This window comes from Crotalus tigris, unplaced genomic scaffold, assembly GCF_016545835.1.
Source record: "Crotalus tigris isolate CLP2741 ecotype Arizona unplaced genomic scaffold, ASM1654583v1 scf7180000018301.7375997, whole genome shotgun sequence".
NCBI lineage: Eukaryota > Metazoa > Chordata > Lepidosauria > Squamata > Viperidae > Crotalus > Crotalus tigris.
In genome coordinates, this window is record NW_024096931.1 from 2,832,817 (window position 1) to 2,851,062 (window position 18,246).

The window sequence follows — 18,246 nt, forward strand, 5'->3', positions numbered from 1 at the left end:
ACGGGTGGCCTTCCAGGTGAGGTTGGACTTCAACTTTAGCATTCCCAGGCAGCGTGACTAATGAGCAATGATAGGCTTTGTAGTCTAGCGTGGGTAAACAACTTTTGTGATGGTGGGGGTTGCATCAGATGACTTTTTACTGATTCGTTCTTGCTTTGATGGGCTGGAAGGCCCATGCGGTGGGTTTGTGAGGAGGAGCGAGTGGGTATTAAGGTTGGAATGGCTGTTTTACTTAAAGAGGCCTAACTTTCCCCTCCAGGCTGCTGTGTGCATAGGAAGCAAAAAAATTCCCACTGCTACACATGGTCCATTTTGTGATCCTGTCAAGACGAAGGTGGGGTTTACAGGAGAGGAACACCTTGAATGGCTAGTGGCCATTCGCGAGCCATCCAAGCCGCCTCGAGAGCTCTCACAGAAAGTGCTAATGGACCAGATGACTGCAAAGAAATACAATCCTTCCATAATAACCTCCCCCCCCACACCATAGGTGGCAAACCTATGGCACGCGTGCCACAGGTGGCACTCAGAGTCCTCTCTGTGGGCACGCACGCCATCGCCCCAGTCCTAGGCCTTCAGCTGGGTTTTATAAAACCTTTTCGCTTTAGGCCTCCACTGCCATGCTCAAAAAAAAAAAAAAGGTCAATCAATCAATTTCAACTTCTCGCGGGGAAAAAAAGATCTTGCAAAGCTGGAATTGATTGATTGAACTTTTTAGTCCCACCCAATCTGCCATTACCACCGCAACCACGCCCACCCAATGGATCATGTCCACCCAATGGACCACGTCTACCCAATGGGCCATACCCACCCAATGGGCCACGCCCACCCAATGGGCCATGCCCACCCAATGGGCCACGCCCACCTGGTACCCGACGATACATAAGTGGATTTTAGGTTGCAGTTTAGGTCTCTGAAAGGTTCACCATCACTGGCTTAGAACCTATCCTTCCATCCTCCCCCCCCCTCCCCGACTCAACTGTCAGTCCTTATTCTCCATCCCCCACCTGCCCCCCCCCATCAGAACTGATGAAGTTTCTCGGATGACAAACGAAACGTATTGTTCTTCTTCCTCAAGTAGGAAAAAAAACCCAGTCCAGTTGCCTTTTGAAAAAGCCCTTTGGAGGCAACTATGACCTGGATGACTTGAATGGCTAGCTGGAGGCAAGTGTTGAGTGACAGCCCTCTCGCTATTAAGTTTGGAAAGCCAGGAAGGGGCGGAACGAAGCCAAATTCTGAATGGGTGTCCTTCATAGCTCGGGGCTGTCTGCTGGAGGCGGGCATTTCCTTAAGATGGCATCCATCGGCCTCCGCAGCTGGGAAAAGGGGGCAGATAGTGTCATGCAGATAATCATGTGATTTTATAAAAGATGCGTGACATGTGTAAGGTCACTAAAGCTCCTGCAGGTGCTTGTAGGTGCCCTCCAGATCTTCCAAAGGAGGTGGAAGGGAGTTGGGATCACAAGGTTGTTGGTTTTTTTGCTCCTCCCAGACATGATTTAATTAAGAGTCCTTTTGGCCTTTCCCAGAAATGTACCCTTTTATTGCTTTTGTTTACTTTGATGCGTCTTCCTCCCTCCCTCCCTCCCTTCCTCTTTCTTTCTTTCTTTCTTTCTTTCTTTCTTTCTTTCTTTCTTTCTTTCTTTCTTTCTTTCTTCCCTCCCTCCCTCCCTCCCTCCCTCCCTCCCCCCCCCCCTCTCTCTCTCTCTCTCTCTCTCTCTCTCTCTCTCTCTCTCTCTCTCTCTCTCTCCCTTTTCTTTTCTTTTTCCTGATGCATTATATTTCTTGAGTTAAATACATAGGAAATATATATCAACCAAACACATTTTCTGGCTCTTTCCTCTTTAATTTCTTACTTCATATCCACAGTACTCAATTTGAAGTGTGCAAAAAAGTTTTGAATCCCAAGCTCCCAATTCCAAGTTCAAAACAGCTGTTCTGGTGCTGTTAGGACAGGGGTAGGCAACCTTGGCTCTTTTATGACTCATGGACTTCAACTCCCAGAATTCCTGAGCCAGGCTGGCTCAGGAATTCTGGGAGTTGAAGTCCACGAGTCATAAAAGAGCCAAGGTTGCCTACCCCTGTGTTAGGATAATCCTGGAACCCCTCTGAATGTCCATTTACAAGATAAGATAAGATAAGATAAGATAAGATAAGATAAGATAAGATAACCTTTATTGTCATTTTTATACTGTGGGCACAACGGCACACATCAAACATGAAATTTAGTTGCCCGCTCTCAAAGTGAAATCCATACATGACACGCACTTAAACATACTATGAACAACATATGTATAGACTCACATCCCTACATATACGTAGCAAATAAATATTAAATACTGTCCATCTTGAATATATAACGGAAGGAGGAAGCTTGAGAGTTCGCAAGGTTAATGCTGTATGGAATGAAACTGGCTGAATCTGGATGTTCTGCTTCGGGTACTATGAAGCCCCCTCCTCCCAGAAGGAAGTGAAGAGGGTATGTAGTGTCCCAGATGATCTTACGGACCCTGCTCAAGCAACGCTTCTGTGCCATGTCCTGGATGGGAGGGAGGGAGCTGCCCACGATCTTTTCGGCCATCCTCACCACTCTCTGCACTGCCTTCCTGTCTGAAGCAGGGATGCCTCCAAACCAGACTGTGATGCTGTATGACAGGATGCTCTCGATTGTCCCCCTGTAGAAAGTGGTCAGGACAGGGGAAGGAAGATGTGCTTTTCTCATGCGGCGCAGAAAATGCAGGCGCTGCTGTGCCCAGTTTCTTCACCAGTTTCTCACTGTTGAGCGACCAAGCCAACCTACTCGTTAGTTCCACACCCAGGAATTTGATGCTGGTAACCATCTCCACTTGAATCATTTATGCACAGAGAAGTGTGGCTGTGCCTGCCTTTTCTGAAATCAACAATGATCTCTTTGGTTTTTCTGGTATGTAAAACTAGGCTGTTTTCCTTACACCTTGCGGCAAGCTTCCTTATCTCCTTGCGGTACGCTTCCACCTTGTCATCCTGAATAAGGCCCACTACTGTGTCTTTTCTGCTGCATTTTTAAAAAATTGGTATGGATACCCCTGGCCAGCATTCCAGTAAACTTCCCCTCCTTAATCTCTCATGGAGACCAACAACCCCATGAAATACAGTATGAACCGGCAGAGACACGCTTCAGGGAGCAGAGCTGTAGACCAGGGTTTCTCTGCCAGGGCAACTTGAAGATGGGTGAACTTCAAGTCTAGCTGGGGAATTCTGAGAGTTGAAGTCACTCCATCTTCAAGCTTCTCAAACCCTGCTGTGACCATTGGCTGCACTGTCTGGGAACTTCTGGAAGTTGTGGGCCACACCTTGGAAGAACCAGGACAAGGAAGCCACAATAGATTGTGTTCAGTTGTGTGCTTTGCCCCTCCTGTCTGAAGACTTGTCTACAAATCAGGGAGAAATTTCATTCCAGCTGCCCGTTGTTCAAATGCGTCATTTCGCCCTTTCTGAAGGGCGAAAGCTTTAAAATCATTGATAATAAACTGTCCCACTGATAGAGCTATTGAAGGGTGCTCACAGTCAGTTCCTAAATTGCACCAGGGCAATTCATCTTTGAATTTAGAAATCAAACCAATGGAAAGAAACAAAGGGGATGCAGGCATTAATATCGTTTCCCTTGAAATTTGGGAGAATTAAGAAACTAGACCTGGGCGCTAGTTGCTTTGGAGAATTTTCCACCAGATTTTTGGGCAAAGAAACTGGGCGGATGGTTTTTCTGAATTCCTCCCATCATTTCTCTAGGGCAGGGTATGCCTTCTGCTAAACAAGCCTCTAAAGAGGAGACCCAGAAGATAACTTTTCCTAGAATTTAGTGGAGGAGAGGAAGCCCGGAAGACTTCAGAGCAGTGGTTCTCAACCTTTTTAATGCCGCGACCCCAACCGGTCGTAAGTCGAGGACTACCCAACCGGTTGTAAGTCAAGGACTACCCAACCAGTCATAAGTTGAGGACTTTGCCTGGGAGCGCCGCGCATGCGTGGTGCTGCCCCCTGCACCGGCCGAGGTGTAGTTGGCAAGCGGCAGAGATGGTGCAGGCTGGCCACCGGCTGGGCCACCAGCTGGCCCAGCCCAAGGGAGGTAAGGCACCTGCCGTGCCCCACATGCGCCAGCAACCCTCCCTGCGCCCGCCAGCCTCCCACCTCCCACCGCTGGCCCTCTTTTACTTACGTTTTTAGTAGTTGCTCAGCAGGGAGGGGTGGAAACTTCCAGACAGCTCGCCTTCGCTGCAGACAACTTGCAGCACCGTTTGTAGAATGGGACTTTTGGCGGGCTCAGCAGGGCAGAGACAGCCTGAACAATTCCTATTGGCTTTTGAAAGCCAATAGAATTAGATTCTATTCAAGAGAGTCTATTCTATTGGCTTTCAAAATCCAATAGAATAAAAGGGAGCAGCACAGCTAAGGAAAAGGGGGAAAAATGGCGGACTGCATTGTTTGGCGACCCCCGTGAAATGGTCGTTCGACCCCAAATGGGGTCCCGACCCACAGGTTGAGAACCACTGCTTCAGAGTGTCCAAACAGATTTTACACCCTGGATTTCTTGGCAAGAGCATTATAGTTTATCTGGTTGTAAGGCTGGTATGTCATGTCATGTAATTGTACCATAGTTTAATCTGGGTTTACAAGCCATTGTGAGATAAGTCAAGATTAAACCACATTATGCCTTTGCATGCTGTCTGAACCAGTCTATTACATTTAGGAGTTTGGTTTATTAACAGGAGTTTGGTTTATTAACTGTGGTTTGTATTTTGCAAGTTAAGTTGAACTACACTTAGACAAGTTAATTATAAGTTAGGTTATAATGTCATCATCTGTTATAATTTTATTATTTTTATATTTATGCTTTTATTGTACTGAAAGCTGCCCAGAATCTCAAAGAGAATGGGATATAAATTACATAAATAAATAAATACTGACTTTCTGGGATTGTAGTGGGAGAAATTAGAGCAATTTCATCTGGTTCTGGTCCTGTTTAACCAGGGGCAATGAAATTTTAAAAAGTTTAAAAAAAAGTTGACTTTACAAATAGAATTCGTTTGGTTATTTTTTTTTTAAAGAGATATTTTGCTTTGTGCTTGCTATTTCCCAAAAGCTGCTTTTCATTCTAAACAACAACATAATGCTCCTTTCTTAAAATTACATTTGCTTGCTTCTTTGGCAATAAACTTCAGGATTGCCTTTGTTTATGAGAAAGTGCTGAGTTGCATTCTCCAGTCCTAGTGGGGAAAAAAAAAAGAACGATTTCAAGAAACTTAAACCTAGAGTTAAAGGATCCCAAGGGGGGGGGTCCATCCTTCCTGCAGAGGAAGCAGATTTTGGCACCTTTTTCTGATATTGGGGGGGGGGTGCTGGAGGAGCATGGGGTATCAGTTTCAAAGAGGGCTGCGTACAGCTGATAGGACATATTAATGAAGCACAGATTAGTACCATGTGACACGGTCACGGCGTTGTCAGGCAAGCAAAGCTAGCGAGGCTAATCAGAAGCATATTGTTGGTTCCAGAAATTACATCTTAGTGATAGCTGATGTCAGAAGGGAGTAATTATCATCGCTGGCTTGAGATGGTTTTGCTGTGATCCTGGGCCGGGGCCCGTGGCTTCTGAAAGATCAGATGCTGATGGGAAAGAAATTGTCAGGCTACAGAAGCACCAAGAATTCCCAGCTTCAGATATTAACGTTTGATTCCCGGTGTTTACTGCTCTTTTAGCCGGTTGCCATGCTGGTGAAAACAAAACTCTAAGCCAGGGTTTCTCCACCTTGGTAAATTTTAAGATCTGTGGACTTCAGTTCCCAGAATTCCCTAGCCAGCATACTGGGAGCTGAAGTCCACAGATCTGAAAGTTGCTGAGGTTGAGCGTTGCTAAAGGCTCTTTTAGGTGGTTGTCATGCTGGTGGTGATGAAACTCTAAGCCAGCGTTAGAGTTCCCAGAATTCTGCAAAGGCAGCATGGCTGGCTGGGGAATTCTGGGAGCTCAGGTCCACACACCTTAAAGTTGCTAAGGTTGAGATACACTGCTCTAAGGGAAGTTGATGATAGAGTTCCTTATAAGGATAATAAGCTAAGCAACTTTTGCACAGCTGTACACTCCCAAGGCTTGCAAGTTCCTCAAAGAACGTGTTTATTAGTGACAAAGTATCAGCATGGTCAAGGTGAAACCAAGTCCGGATACACACGTAACAATTCCCCAAGACAAAGTTAAAAATCCCACCCATAAAACTATGTAAACAACTACATTCCCCAATATGATTTTGGGGCATCCCCAGTCTTGGGAGCAGCCGATGACCTTGGTTCCCACGGGACAAAAGATTATTTTGACTAACAAAGCACCTGGGCAACCCCCCCCTCCCTCCGTTATATGTGGTAACCTAGAATGAGAAGGAAAATGGCTGCAGCCAGGCTCATTTGTAGAGTTGACCCTCTGGCCTTTGAGGTTTCCCCATTACGCAGGTTGCAGAGAAATTTGATTGGATGATTTCTCCAGATTTCTTCAAGGGAAGCAGATTTTTTTTCCCTGGGTAGTTTCCCAAGGGAAGGTTTCCCTCTTTGCAACAACAGCAGGCCTGTTGATGAACCAGGCCTCTGGGACGATCCCTCCAGTCTCAAGTGTCCCGCTGGGATTTAGAGGAAAACTAAGTATAACCTGCAGGCAGCTGGAGAGAGGATTTTTTCAGTGAAAAATGGTACCTTCGCGCATGCATTACCCGTAGAAAATGATTCACTCCATTGAATGTAAGAACCCCTCACCAGGAGAATTTTGACAGGATTTCTTTCTTTCTCTCCCTCTCTCCCTCTCTCTCTCTCTCTCTCTCCCTCTCTCTCTCTCTCTCTCTCTCTCTCTCTCTCTCTCTCTCTCTCTCTCTCTCTTTCCTGAAAGCCGTTTTGGAAGCAAGATTAGCTTTTTTTTCCTTTAAAAAAGCCGAATAATTGTGCCTGATCCTAATTGTAATTGTCTGCTCTTCAGCTGTCTCTTAAAAATGGGGAAATGGTGCAGTTGGTATTTCTGAGTGAAGAGTTGACGTTAGCTCCTGACACTTAAGAGCCGGTGTGAATTTACAACTTCGCAACATCTGGGCAGCCAGAAATCCCCACCATTTCAGTCTGTGTTGAGATATCCACATGTATTTACTGTATTTTCTGGCGTATAAGACGACTTTCTTAACCATGCAAATCGTCTCCGAAGTCGGGGGTCGTCTTATACGCCGAGTCATCTTATACGCCGGAAAATACCGGCATATAAGACGACTTTCTAACCATGCAAATCATCTCCGAAGTCGGGGGTCGTCTTATACGCCGAGTCATCTTATACGCCAGAAAATACCGTATTTTCCGGCATATAAGACGACTTTCTAACCATGCAAATCATCTCCGAAGTCGGGGGTCGTCTTATACGCCGGAAAATACGGTACTTACTGTGCTTTTGGCCTTCCTAATAACAGAAATTCTCTGGATTGCATGCAATGCATGTTTTTAAAAAATGGGATGGGGGAAAAAGCTGTAATAAAATCAACATTGGGCTGCTTTATGACACCCCCCCCCCCCTTCCTCCTGGGAAGTCAAGCTGCCCTGACTTTTGCTATACCCACAGGTGTTCTTATTGCATGCCTGGAACAGGCCTGACCTGTGCAGCTACTCATATGGTTTTAATGCACATATTCTGAGGCCGTGATTGGTTGTCCCTTTGGCTAAAGTTCCAGGCCCTTCCCATTTACTAACCCACCTTGAAAAAATGCTGCTGACTGGCATGTCTAGTAATTCCATACAATATTTTCTTTCTTTTTTTTTAATACAAGTTTTATTAGGTTTTCCAATTTTTACATCAGGGTGCTTAGGAAACAGCGTGGTGATGGGGTAATCGGTCGTCCCAAAATCAAAACATTTATATATAGCTCAGGTTAAGTCATTAAAATTCCCTCTCTTATTCCCTCCAATAATATAACATATTCAGATTAATACATTTCTAATAAAATTCAATCAACCAATAAAAATTATCAATAACAATTTAACTGTACAAATCCCAGTCCTGTATTTAAGCTTTACACAATTCCAATTACCATATTTCAATTTAGCCGCAAATAAACATATCGTTTATACTTCGGGTGTCCCTAATTTCCCTCTTTTCATAACATGATAATTATAATATCTAACAATAAACATATTATTCCCACAATTACATTCTCATAATTCCTAAACATACTCTATTCTTATTCTACTAGCTCCACATTTACTAATACCATATCTTCTATTATCACAATCCCTTTTCTTACTCTCATTCCATCACAAAGTAATTATCATACATAAAATAAACATATTATTTCAAAAGATACATTCTTACTCTATTTCACATATATACTCTACTAGTCACGAGTTTTCCTCTCGCTTCTAAGTCTGAGTCTTAAACCTTAAATCATTCCATATCTCTAAGAAGCCTTTTTAACCCATTACGTATAATTTTAGATCTCTTTTTTCAGTCTTATTCTGGCTTTCTTTTTGTGCCAAGGAATATTTTCTTTTTTTAAAGATATCTTTTCTCGCACTGATTTTTTAAAATTTTTTTTAAAAATTGAATTTTTAAAATTCAATCACTAGCCGTCAGCAAAGTGTCAGAATGATTTTGTATCTCATGGCTACCCTCTACTGCAGTGGTTCTCAACCTTTTAAAAGCCGCGACCCCCAACCGGTCGTAAGTCGAGGACTAAACTGGTTGTAAGTCGAGGACTACCCAACCGGTCGTAAGTCGAGGACTTTCCCTGCCCGGGAATGCCACGCATGCGTGATGCCACCCCCTACACCGGCCAAGGTGTAGCTGGCAAGTGGCAGAGACGGAGCAGGCCGACCACCGGCTGGGCCACCAGCTGGCCTAGCCCAAGGGAGGTAAGACGCATCTGCCGGAAAAGGGGAAAAAAATGGCGGACAGCCTTGCTTGGCGACCCCCGTGAAATGGTCGATCGACCCCAAATGGGGTCGCGACCCATAGGTTGAGAACCGCTGCTCTACTGGTTGTTTGAGTATGTGCAGCTGATGGATAAATACTCACGAAGAGCCGGAATTTAAGAAAGAGGTTGAGTTGTGAAGATCAGAGTGGGAGCTGTGAACTAGCCTAAGAAGATATGCTAGGAGAAGGAGTTACAGTTCCTGGAGCTGCAGATACTGGCGAGGGAAATTTCTTGCTGGGCAGGTAGCCGAAGATCCAGTTCTTTCAATCCTACATTCATTTACTCTTATTAGGCTGAGGACAGTCTACGTAGTATGTTTCACGTTCTTGAGCTCTACTGGTCAATATTCAACTAATTCATTAAAAAAATGTCTGCAGAGGCTGGGGGTCCAGTATTCCACACAATCAAGATCGAAGGGCAGTAGAACAGATCAAGGACCGGATGGAAAGAGTTGATCCCACAGAGAATAAGGAGAAGTAGTTTGTTGACATGGAACATATCGTTTCAAGCTGCCTTGCCCTGCGTGGGTTAACGTGTTCTGCGTCATCCACCAGCAGGATGCAGGAGGAGAGAGAAAGCATCACTTCCATAATGAATCACCCAAATCTATGGGTGAATGCAGGTATATAGAGCACAAGTCCTCTGGCTCATTGTGCCATGCCAGGCCTTAAACAATGCCAGGGGCTTTCCTCAATCCAACCTCTTTGGAATGTGTTGGCTGGCGGTTCATCTCCAGCCAGCCTGACCCTGGGGAAGATGGCGCTTGTTGCTCAATATATCTGGAAAGCGTTGGATAGAGGAGATTGCCACCCTCTGGAAAGCACATGGCTTTATTCCTTCAGTGCCATTCACGCTTCAGGCAGAGGAAGCACACTTTTCTGAGACTGCAAACGCCCCACTGCAAGGTCAGGCATCCACTTCCCAGTTCCCTGGAGAAAGGGACCTGCCAATGATCTGACAGAACTCAGAAAGGGAATTTGGCTGAATGCTGCCCGGATTAAAAAGTGTGGTGACTTCCGTGTAACAAACACCCCTTTCTCTTTCCCTCTCCCTTTCTCTCCCCCTCCCTTTCTCTCTCCTCCCTTTCTCTCCCCCTCCCTTTCCCCCTCCCTTTCTCTCTCCTCCCTTTCTCTCCCCCTCTCCCTTTCTCTCCCTTCTCCTTCTTTCTCCCTCCTTCCCTTTCTCTCCCCTCTCTTTCTTTCTCCCTCTCCCTTTCTCTCTCCTTCCCTTTCTCTCCCCTCTCTTTCTTTCTCCCTCTCCCTTTCTCTTTCCCTCCTTCTCTTTCTCTCTCTCCCTTTCTCCCCCCTCCCTTTCTCTCCCTCTCCCTTTCTCTCCCCTCCCTTTCTCTCTCCCTTCCTTTCTCCCCCTCCCTTTCCCCCTCCCTTTCTCTCTCCTCCCTTTCTCTCCCCCTCTCCCTTTCCCTCTCTCTTTATCTTCCCTCTCCCTTTCTCCCTCCTTCCCTTTCTCTCCCCTCTCTTTCTTTCTCCCTCTCCCTTTCTCTCTCCCTCTCCCTTTCTCTCCCTCCTTCTCTTTCTCTCTCCCTCCCTTTCTCTCCCCTCCCTTTCTCCCTTCCTTTCTCCTCCTCCCTTTCCCCCTCCCTTTCTCCTCCCTTTCTCTCTCCCTCTCCCTTTCTCTCCCTCCTTCTCTTTCTCTCTCCCTCCCTTTCTCTCCCTCTCCCTTTCTCTCTCCCTTCCTTTCTCCTCCTCCCTTTCTCTCCCCCTCTCCTACTCCCTTTCTCTCCCTCCAACTTTCTCTCTCCCTCTCCCCCCCTCTCTCTCCCCCTCTTGTTTTCCCTCCCTCCCTCTCTCTGTACAGGACACACACAGTATATACACACATATATGTATGTGTGCATATGTATATATGTGTGGATACCCATATGTACACATACATGTATGTTAGAGGAATGGATACAAACCCGAAAGTATTGGTTTAAGTGTTTATGAGGAATACTGAAAGAATTGCTGAAGGGTCCTGGGCCATGAGGCGCTTTGAAAGGCAGGCGGGCTGTTTGTTGCTAGCCACAAGAGTAGATCTTGGCAGAAAATGAACATGGAGGAAAAGGGAAGATGGGAAAGAAACCAGAGTGAAAGTAGAATGGCTGCAGGGTGAAGGAAGAATCGGTTGTGAATGAACAAACCTGGAAGAATGGATGACTCTCTCCCAGCAGAATTAGCGGAAGATGGAGGCAAAGAAAGTGGCTGTCAAGCTGTTTGGAAGAGAATGAAAAGACTGGATGTTGCTGAGTGCCAGAGAAGTTGCGGAATTACACTAATCGGAAGCATGAAAGGGGTTACTAGCCGAGCGATGAAACAGAAGAGGCATAAAGGAAGAAAAAGGCGCATAGGGGAAGTGCTGCAGAAATTGGATTGGATAGGACAGGGGTAGGCAACCTCGGCTCTTTTATGACTCATGGACTTCAACTCCCAGAATTCCCGAGTCAGCTATGCTGACTCAGGAATTCTGGGAGTTGAAGTCCATGAGTCATAAAAGCCGAGGTTGCCTACCCCTGGGATAGGAGAAAAAAAATATTGAACAGTAAACATACAGAAAGCTTTGATGTTAGAACTGGGTTGGTTGGGGATATGACTATTGCATACGGATGGTCCTTGACATAGGAGCACAATTGAGCCCAGAATTTCTGTTATTAAGCGAGATTTGACCCCTTTTACAACCTTTCTTGCCACTGTTGTTAAGTGAATCACTGCAGTTGTTAAATTAGTAGCATGGTTATTAAGTGAATCCGGCTTCCCCATCGGCTTTGCTTGTCAGAAGGTCGTAAAAGGGGACCACACAGCAACGGTCATAAGTATGGACCGGTTGCCAAGCATCTGAATTTTGATCACATGACCATGGTGATGCTGCAGATAGTCATAACTGGTCATAGGTCCCTTTTTTTCATTGCCATTGTAACCTTGAATGGTCACTAAATGAACTGTTGTGAGTGGAGGATTACCGGTGTGTACAACGCCATTTTGACTAAGAGCCTAAATTACTAGCGATAAATTTTAGATAGACTGAATGATGCCGGAGGAAAATTCAGAGACGGCGATGGTTGTGACTGATGGGAAAAAGAGAGTGAACCTGTAAGTTATACCGTATATGCCGGCGTACAAGGCGACCCGGTGTATAAGACAACCCCCGTCTTTGTCGCCGGGCCACATTCCTAGAACGTCGTCTTATACGCCGGAAACTACCAGTATTTCCGACGTATAAGACGACTCGGCGTATAAGACGACCCCCGTCTTTGTCGCCGGGCCACATTCCTAGAACGTCGTCTTATACGCCGGAAACTACCAGTATTTCCGACGTATAAGACGACTCGGCGTATAAGACGACCCCCGTCTTTGGCATCGATTTTAGTGCTTGCGGAAGTCGCCTTATACGCTGGCATATACGGTATATACATGGCAAAAAACTAAAGCAAGTACATAAATCTGTGTGGCTTGGTAGAATGCTTACGAATGATGGGAAAGTAGATAGGCAGATTTTAAGATGTGCAAATGCTGATAGAAAGATTGTAGGAAGCAGGTGGCTCGTTGCAAGAAATAGATAGATGCCTGTGGAAAGAAATGAAAACTTTGCCCATTTCATGATATGGAAAGTGAGAATTGGATCTCTTAGATGTCCCATAAAAGGGAGTTGAGTGTTATGGGGATGTGGTCCTTAAGAAGGCTGTGTGGAAAAACGGAAAGAGAAGCAGTCAAGAGTGAAGAACGCTGAATGAGCAAAAGGACTGAAAGAAAAGAATGTCTCCAAAGGAACTACGTTGAGATGCTTTGATCACAGGCAGAGGACAAAAAAGACACCGGATAAGTAGACAAAAGAGCGAATGAATCAAGAGGAGATTGAAGATGGAGAAAGTTGTGCTCCAATGGGATTTTCCCATGTATTTTACCAGGGCACATAGATAAGGAAGCCTAGAAAAATCAGTGCCCTCCTAACCATGCCAAAGCACTCTGAGTTCGTTGGCGATGTCCATTTTGGTATAGGAGTTCATGGTGACGTAACCCTAACCTAAGTGGAATTTTCCTCCAATGGGATTTTCCCATGTATTTTACCAGGAAACATAGATAAGGAAGCCTAGAAAAATCAGTGCCCTCCTAACCATGCCCAAGCACTCTGAGTTTGTTGGCGATGTCCATTTTGCTATAGGAGTTCATGGTGACATAACCCTAACCCTAAGTTGAATTTTCCTCCAATGGGATTTTCCCATGTATTTTACCAGAAACATAGATAAGGAAGCCTAGAAAAATCAGTGCCCTCCTAACCTACTAGGCACTCGACGTTTGTTTGCGATGTCCATTTTGCTCTAGGAGTTCTGGTGACGTAAACCCTAAGCCCTAATTGGAATTTTCCTCCAAGGGAATTTTTCCCATTATTTTTACCAGGAAACCAAAATAGATAGGTGCCCTCCTAGAAAAGTCAGTGCCCCTCCTAACCATACCCAATCGCTTCCTAGTTTTGTTGGCGGTGGTCCATTTGCTATACAGTTCATGGTGCGTAACCCTAACCTATTGTAATTTATCCCCTCCCTGGGATTTTCCCATTAATTTTACCAGAAACATTAGATAAGGCAGCCTAGAAAAGTCAGTGCCCTCCTAACCAGACCCAAGCACTTCCTAGTTTGTTTGCGTGTCCATTTTGCTTCTAGGAGTTCTGGTGAATAACCTAACCCGAATTGGAATTTTCCTCCAATGTATTTTCCCCCATTTACTTACCAGGAAAGATAGAAAGGCAGCCTAGAAAAGTCAGTGCCCTCCTAACCATACCGAAGCACTCCGAGTTTGTTGGCGATGTCCATTTTGCTCTGGGAGTTCATGGTGACGTAACCCTAACCCTAATTGGAATTTTCCTCCAATGGGATTTTCCCATGTATTTTACCAGGAAACATAGATAGGCCATCCTAGAAAAGTCAGTGCCCTCCTAACCATACCCAAGCGCTTCTAGTTTGTTGGCGATGTCCATTTTGCTATACGAGTTCATGGTGACGTAACCCTAACCCTAATTGGAATTTTCCTCCAATGGGATTTTCCCATGTATTTTACCAGGAAACATAGATAAGGCAGCCTAGAAAAGTCAGTGCCCTCCTAACCCTACCCAAGCACTCCGAGTTCTTTGGCGATGTCCATTTTGCTCTAGGAGTTCATGGTGACGTAACCCTAATCCTAAGTGGAATTTTCCTCCAATGGGATTTTCCCATGTATTTTACCAGGAAACATACATAGGGCAGCCTAGAAAAGTCAGTGCCCTCCTAACCATACCCAAGCACTCCGAGTTCGTTGGTGATGTCCATTTTGCTCGAGGAGTTCATGGTGACGTAACCCTAACCCTAACTGGAATTTTCCTCCAATGGGATTTTCCCATTTACTTTACCAGGAAAGATAGATAAGGCAGCCTAGAAAAGTCAGTGCCCTCCTAACCATACCGAAGCACTCCGAGTTTGTTGGCGATGCCCATTTTGCTCTAGGAGTTCATGGTGACGTAACCCTAACCCTAATTGGAATTTTCCTCCAATGGGATTTTCCCATTTACTTTACCAGGAAAGATAGATAAGGCAGCCTAGAAAAGTCAGTGCCCTCCTAACCATACCGAAGCACTCCGAGTTTGTTGGCGATGTCCATTTTGCTCTGGGAGTTCATGGTGACGTAACCCTAACCCTAATTGGAATTTTCCTCCAATGGGATTTTCCCATGTATTTTACCAGGAAACATAGATAAGGCAGCCTAGAAAAGTCAGTGCCCTCCTAACCATACCCAAGCACTCCTAGTTTGTTGGCGATGTCCATTTTGCTCTAGGAGGTGACGTAACCCTAACCCTAAGTGGAATTTTCCTCCAATGGGATTTTCCCATTTACTTTACCAGGAAAGATAGATAAGGCAGCCTAGAAAAGTCAGTGCCCTCCTAACCATACCGAAGCACTCCGAGTTTGTTGGCGATGCCCATTTTGCTCTAGGAGTTCATGGTGACGTAACCCTAACCCTAATTGGAATTTTCCTCCAATGGGATTTTCCCATTTACTTTACCAGGAAAGATGATAAGGCAGCCTAGAAAAGTCAGTGCCCTCCTAACCATACCGAAGCACTCCGAGTTTGTTGGCGATGTCCATTTTGCTCTAGGAGTTCATGGTGACGTAACCGTAACCCTAATTGGAATTTTCCTCCAATGGGATTTTCCCATGTATTTTACCAGGAAACATAGATAAGGCAGCCTAGAAAAGTCAGTGCCCTCCTAACCATACCCAAGCACTCCTAGTTTGTTGGCGATGTCCATTTTGCTCTAGGAGTTCATGGTGATGTAACCCTAACCCTAAGTGGAATTTTCCTCCAATGGGATTTTCCCATGTTTTTTACCAGGAAACATAGATAAGGCAGCCTAGAAAAGTCAGTGTCCTCCTGACCAAGTTGTGCTTGGAGTAGATAAGAGTGGATAAATATGGGGGAAACCAAGGATTTTTTGCAAGGACAAAAAGGAATGAGAGGATACTATATAGCAGTGATGGCGAACCTTTTAGTGACCGAGTGCCCAAACTGCAACCCAAAACCCACATATGCATCGTTGAGTGCCGGGTGGGTGTGGCGCATTGAGTGGGCGTGGCCCAGTGGGTGGGCATGACCCAGTGGGTGGGCGTGGCTGCAGTGGTAACGGCAGACTGGCTGGGACTAAAAATTTCAATCAATCAATTCCAACTTTGCAAGATCTTTTTTTTTCCCACGAGGTTGAAATTGACTAATTGAACCTTTTTTTTTTTTTGCACACGGCAGCGGAGGCCTAAAGTGAAAAGGTTTTATAAAACCCAGCTGAAGGCCTAGGACTGGGGCGATGGCGCGCGTGCCCACAGAGAGGGCTCTGAGTGCCGCCTCTGGCACCCGTGCCATAGGTTCGCCACTACTGCTATATAGAGTGAATGACGTCATGGAAATTAATTTTAGCTGTGCTTCCTTTTTCTCTTTATTTCTTTAGCTTGCTGTTTCTGAACCCCCTTTGCCCTTTGCGTGGTGTTGCTTACTTTGAAAGGGGAAGGTGACTTTTAATCAAGTCCCTCCTGGAGCTACCATGAAACTTGCTTGCCCTGGACCAGTCCCTCTCGTGCTTTTTCACTCTGCTTCCAATCCGTGCCAACCTCGACTTTCTCCCAGCCCCCAACTGGATTCAAAACCAGCCCATCTACTCTCTCAGAGGCTGTCTTAGAGGGTATCACAACAAATTCTGCTTTAATGCCCACACAATATTCAGTGGTAGTTGATGCTCCACCCTGTATGCCAGTGTTTCTTAACCTTGGCAGCTCTAGAGATGTGTGGGTAGACCTCAGTTCCCAGAATTCCCCAGCCAGCCAGGCTTCGGGAATTTTGGGAGTTGGCCCACACATCTTTAAGCTGCCACGGTTGAGAAACTCTATGCAGTGCCCATCCATGGCATTTTGCAGAAGCCTCCTCCTCCCCCCCAGTCCGCCCCCGTCCTCCCCATGTGTCCTTAGGTTTTAATGTTGATTTTAATTATGTGTTAATTGTACATGTATAGATATATTTTTATAATTGTAAGTCATCCAGAGTTCCCATATGGTAAAATGAGTGGCCAATAAATTATATATCAGCTGACAGAAGTGAGGGGAACCTGTGGCCTAGAGGTTAATACAGCTGCCTAACATGCAAGCTGCCCAGGTTCGAATCTCAGAAGGGTATGACTGGCTGATGAGAGCTAATTAGCTCGAAATAGCTATACTAGCCTCCCTTTAACTCTTGGTCAGCTACAAAATTTTGAATGTACAGTTGTCGCAGTAGTGACGTCTGCCTGCAAAAAATGCTGCTAGACACGAGCGAAAAAGCAGTAGCAGATTGCTTTGTCCTATATTTGATATAAATATATATATATATACATACATACCATATATAAGCACACCATATATATACATACGGGGTGTGTGTGTGTGTGTGTGTGTGTGTGTTTGTGTGTATAGAGAGAGAGATACCATAGATAGATAGATAGATAGATAGATAGATAGATAGATAGATAGATAGATAGATAGATAAGATAGATAGATATAGATATAGATACCATAGATAGATAGATAGATAGATAGATAGATAGATAGATAGATATAGATACCATAGATAGATAGATAGATAGATAGATAGATAGATAGATATAGATACCATAGATAGATAGATAGATAGATAGATAGATAGTAGATAGATAGATAGAAAAATAGATAGATAGATAGATAGATAGATAGATAGATAGATAGATAGATAGATAGATAGATAGATGGATGGATGGATGGATGGATGGATGGATGGATGGATGGATGGATGATAGATGATATGGGTAGGTAGATAGGCAGGCAGGCAGATAGACAGATAGATGGATGGATGGATGGATGGATGGATGGATGGATGGATGGATGGATGGATGATAGGTAGGTAGATAGGCAGGCAGACAGACAGACAGACAGATAGATAGATAGACAGTCAGTCAGACATACACACACACACACACACACACACACACACACACACACACACACACTTCCATCCATCCATCCATCCTCTTTGTGAATCCCCTTAACATTTTCTGGGAGGAAACCAAGAGCTGGCCGGAAATGATGGCACCAAAGTTTGGAGACTTTCTTTGCTGCCCTGCATTGACTAAGTATTTCCACAGATACAAATACGTGCACAAAATGTTGGATCTTCCCAAATATTCTAACTCTTTCTTTCCTCCTGTTTATTTTGCAGGTATTCCTTTGGTAAGTGAATATAACTCAGAGCATCGCAAATAGTTTTTTTCAATGCACTTTTCGGGTATGTAACATTTTAAAATTACTCTATTTTTTTCCCTTCTTTTCTAGAGAGAGAGGTGTGCCTCGTGCCTTAAAGGCCCTAGCTCCTTCAGACTGGGTCCCATGAGAACTTGATAGGTTCTACAAGACTTTAAAAAAAAAAAATCACTCAGATGCAGACAATTTGCTATCTCTAGACCAGCGGTTCTCAATCTGTGAGTCGGGACCCCATTTGGGGTCAAGCGACCACTTCACGGGGGTCACCAAACAACGCAGTCCGCCATTTTTTTCCCCCTTTTCCTTAGCTGTGCTACTCCCTTTTGTTCTATTGGCTTTTGAAAGCCAATAGAACAGACTCTCTTGAATAGAGTCTAATTCTATTGGCTTTCAAAAGCCAATAGGAATTGTCCAGGCTGTCTCTGCCCTGCTGAGCCCGCTAAAAGCCCCATTCTGCAAACGATGCTGCACCAGTTGAGTAGTCCTCGACTTACGACTGGTTGAGTAGTCCTCGAC

General features: G+C 45.0%; 1 protein-coding gene across 7 annotated transcripts in view; it reads left to right on the forward strand.

Moving 5' to 3' along the window:
- The window catches only part of LMF1 (lipase maturation factor 1), a 170,264-nt gene that overhangs the window by 16,536 nt on the left and 135,482 nt on the right, over positions 1-18,246 (forward strand). For all 7 annotated transcript variants that reach the window (XR_005557480.1, XM_039349758.1, XM_039349759.1 and 4 more), the window contains one exon: positions 17,690-17,700. Coding sequence is in view for 6 of the 7 variants with exons in the window: in XM_039349758.1 (XP_039205692.1) it covers positions 17,690-17,700 (11 nt within the window). In the remaining variant the exon portion in view is untranslated. The remainder of the gene's footprint in view (positions 1-17,689; positions 17,701-18,246) is intronic.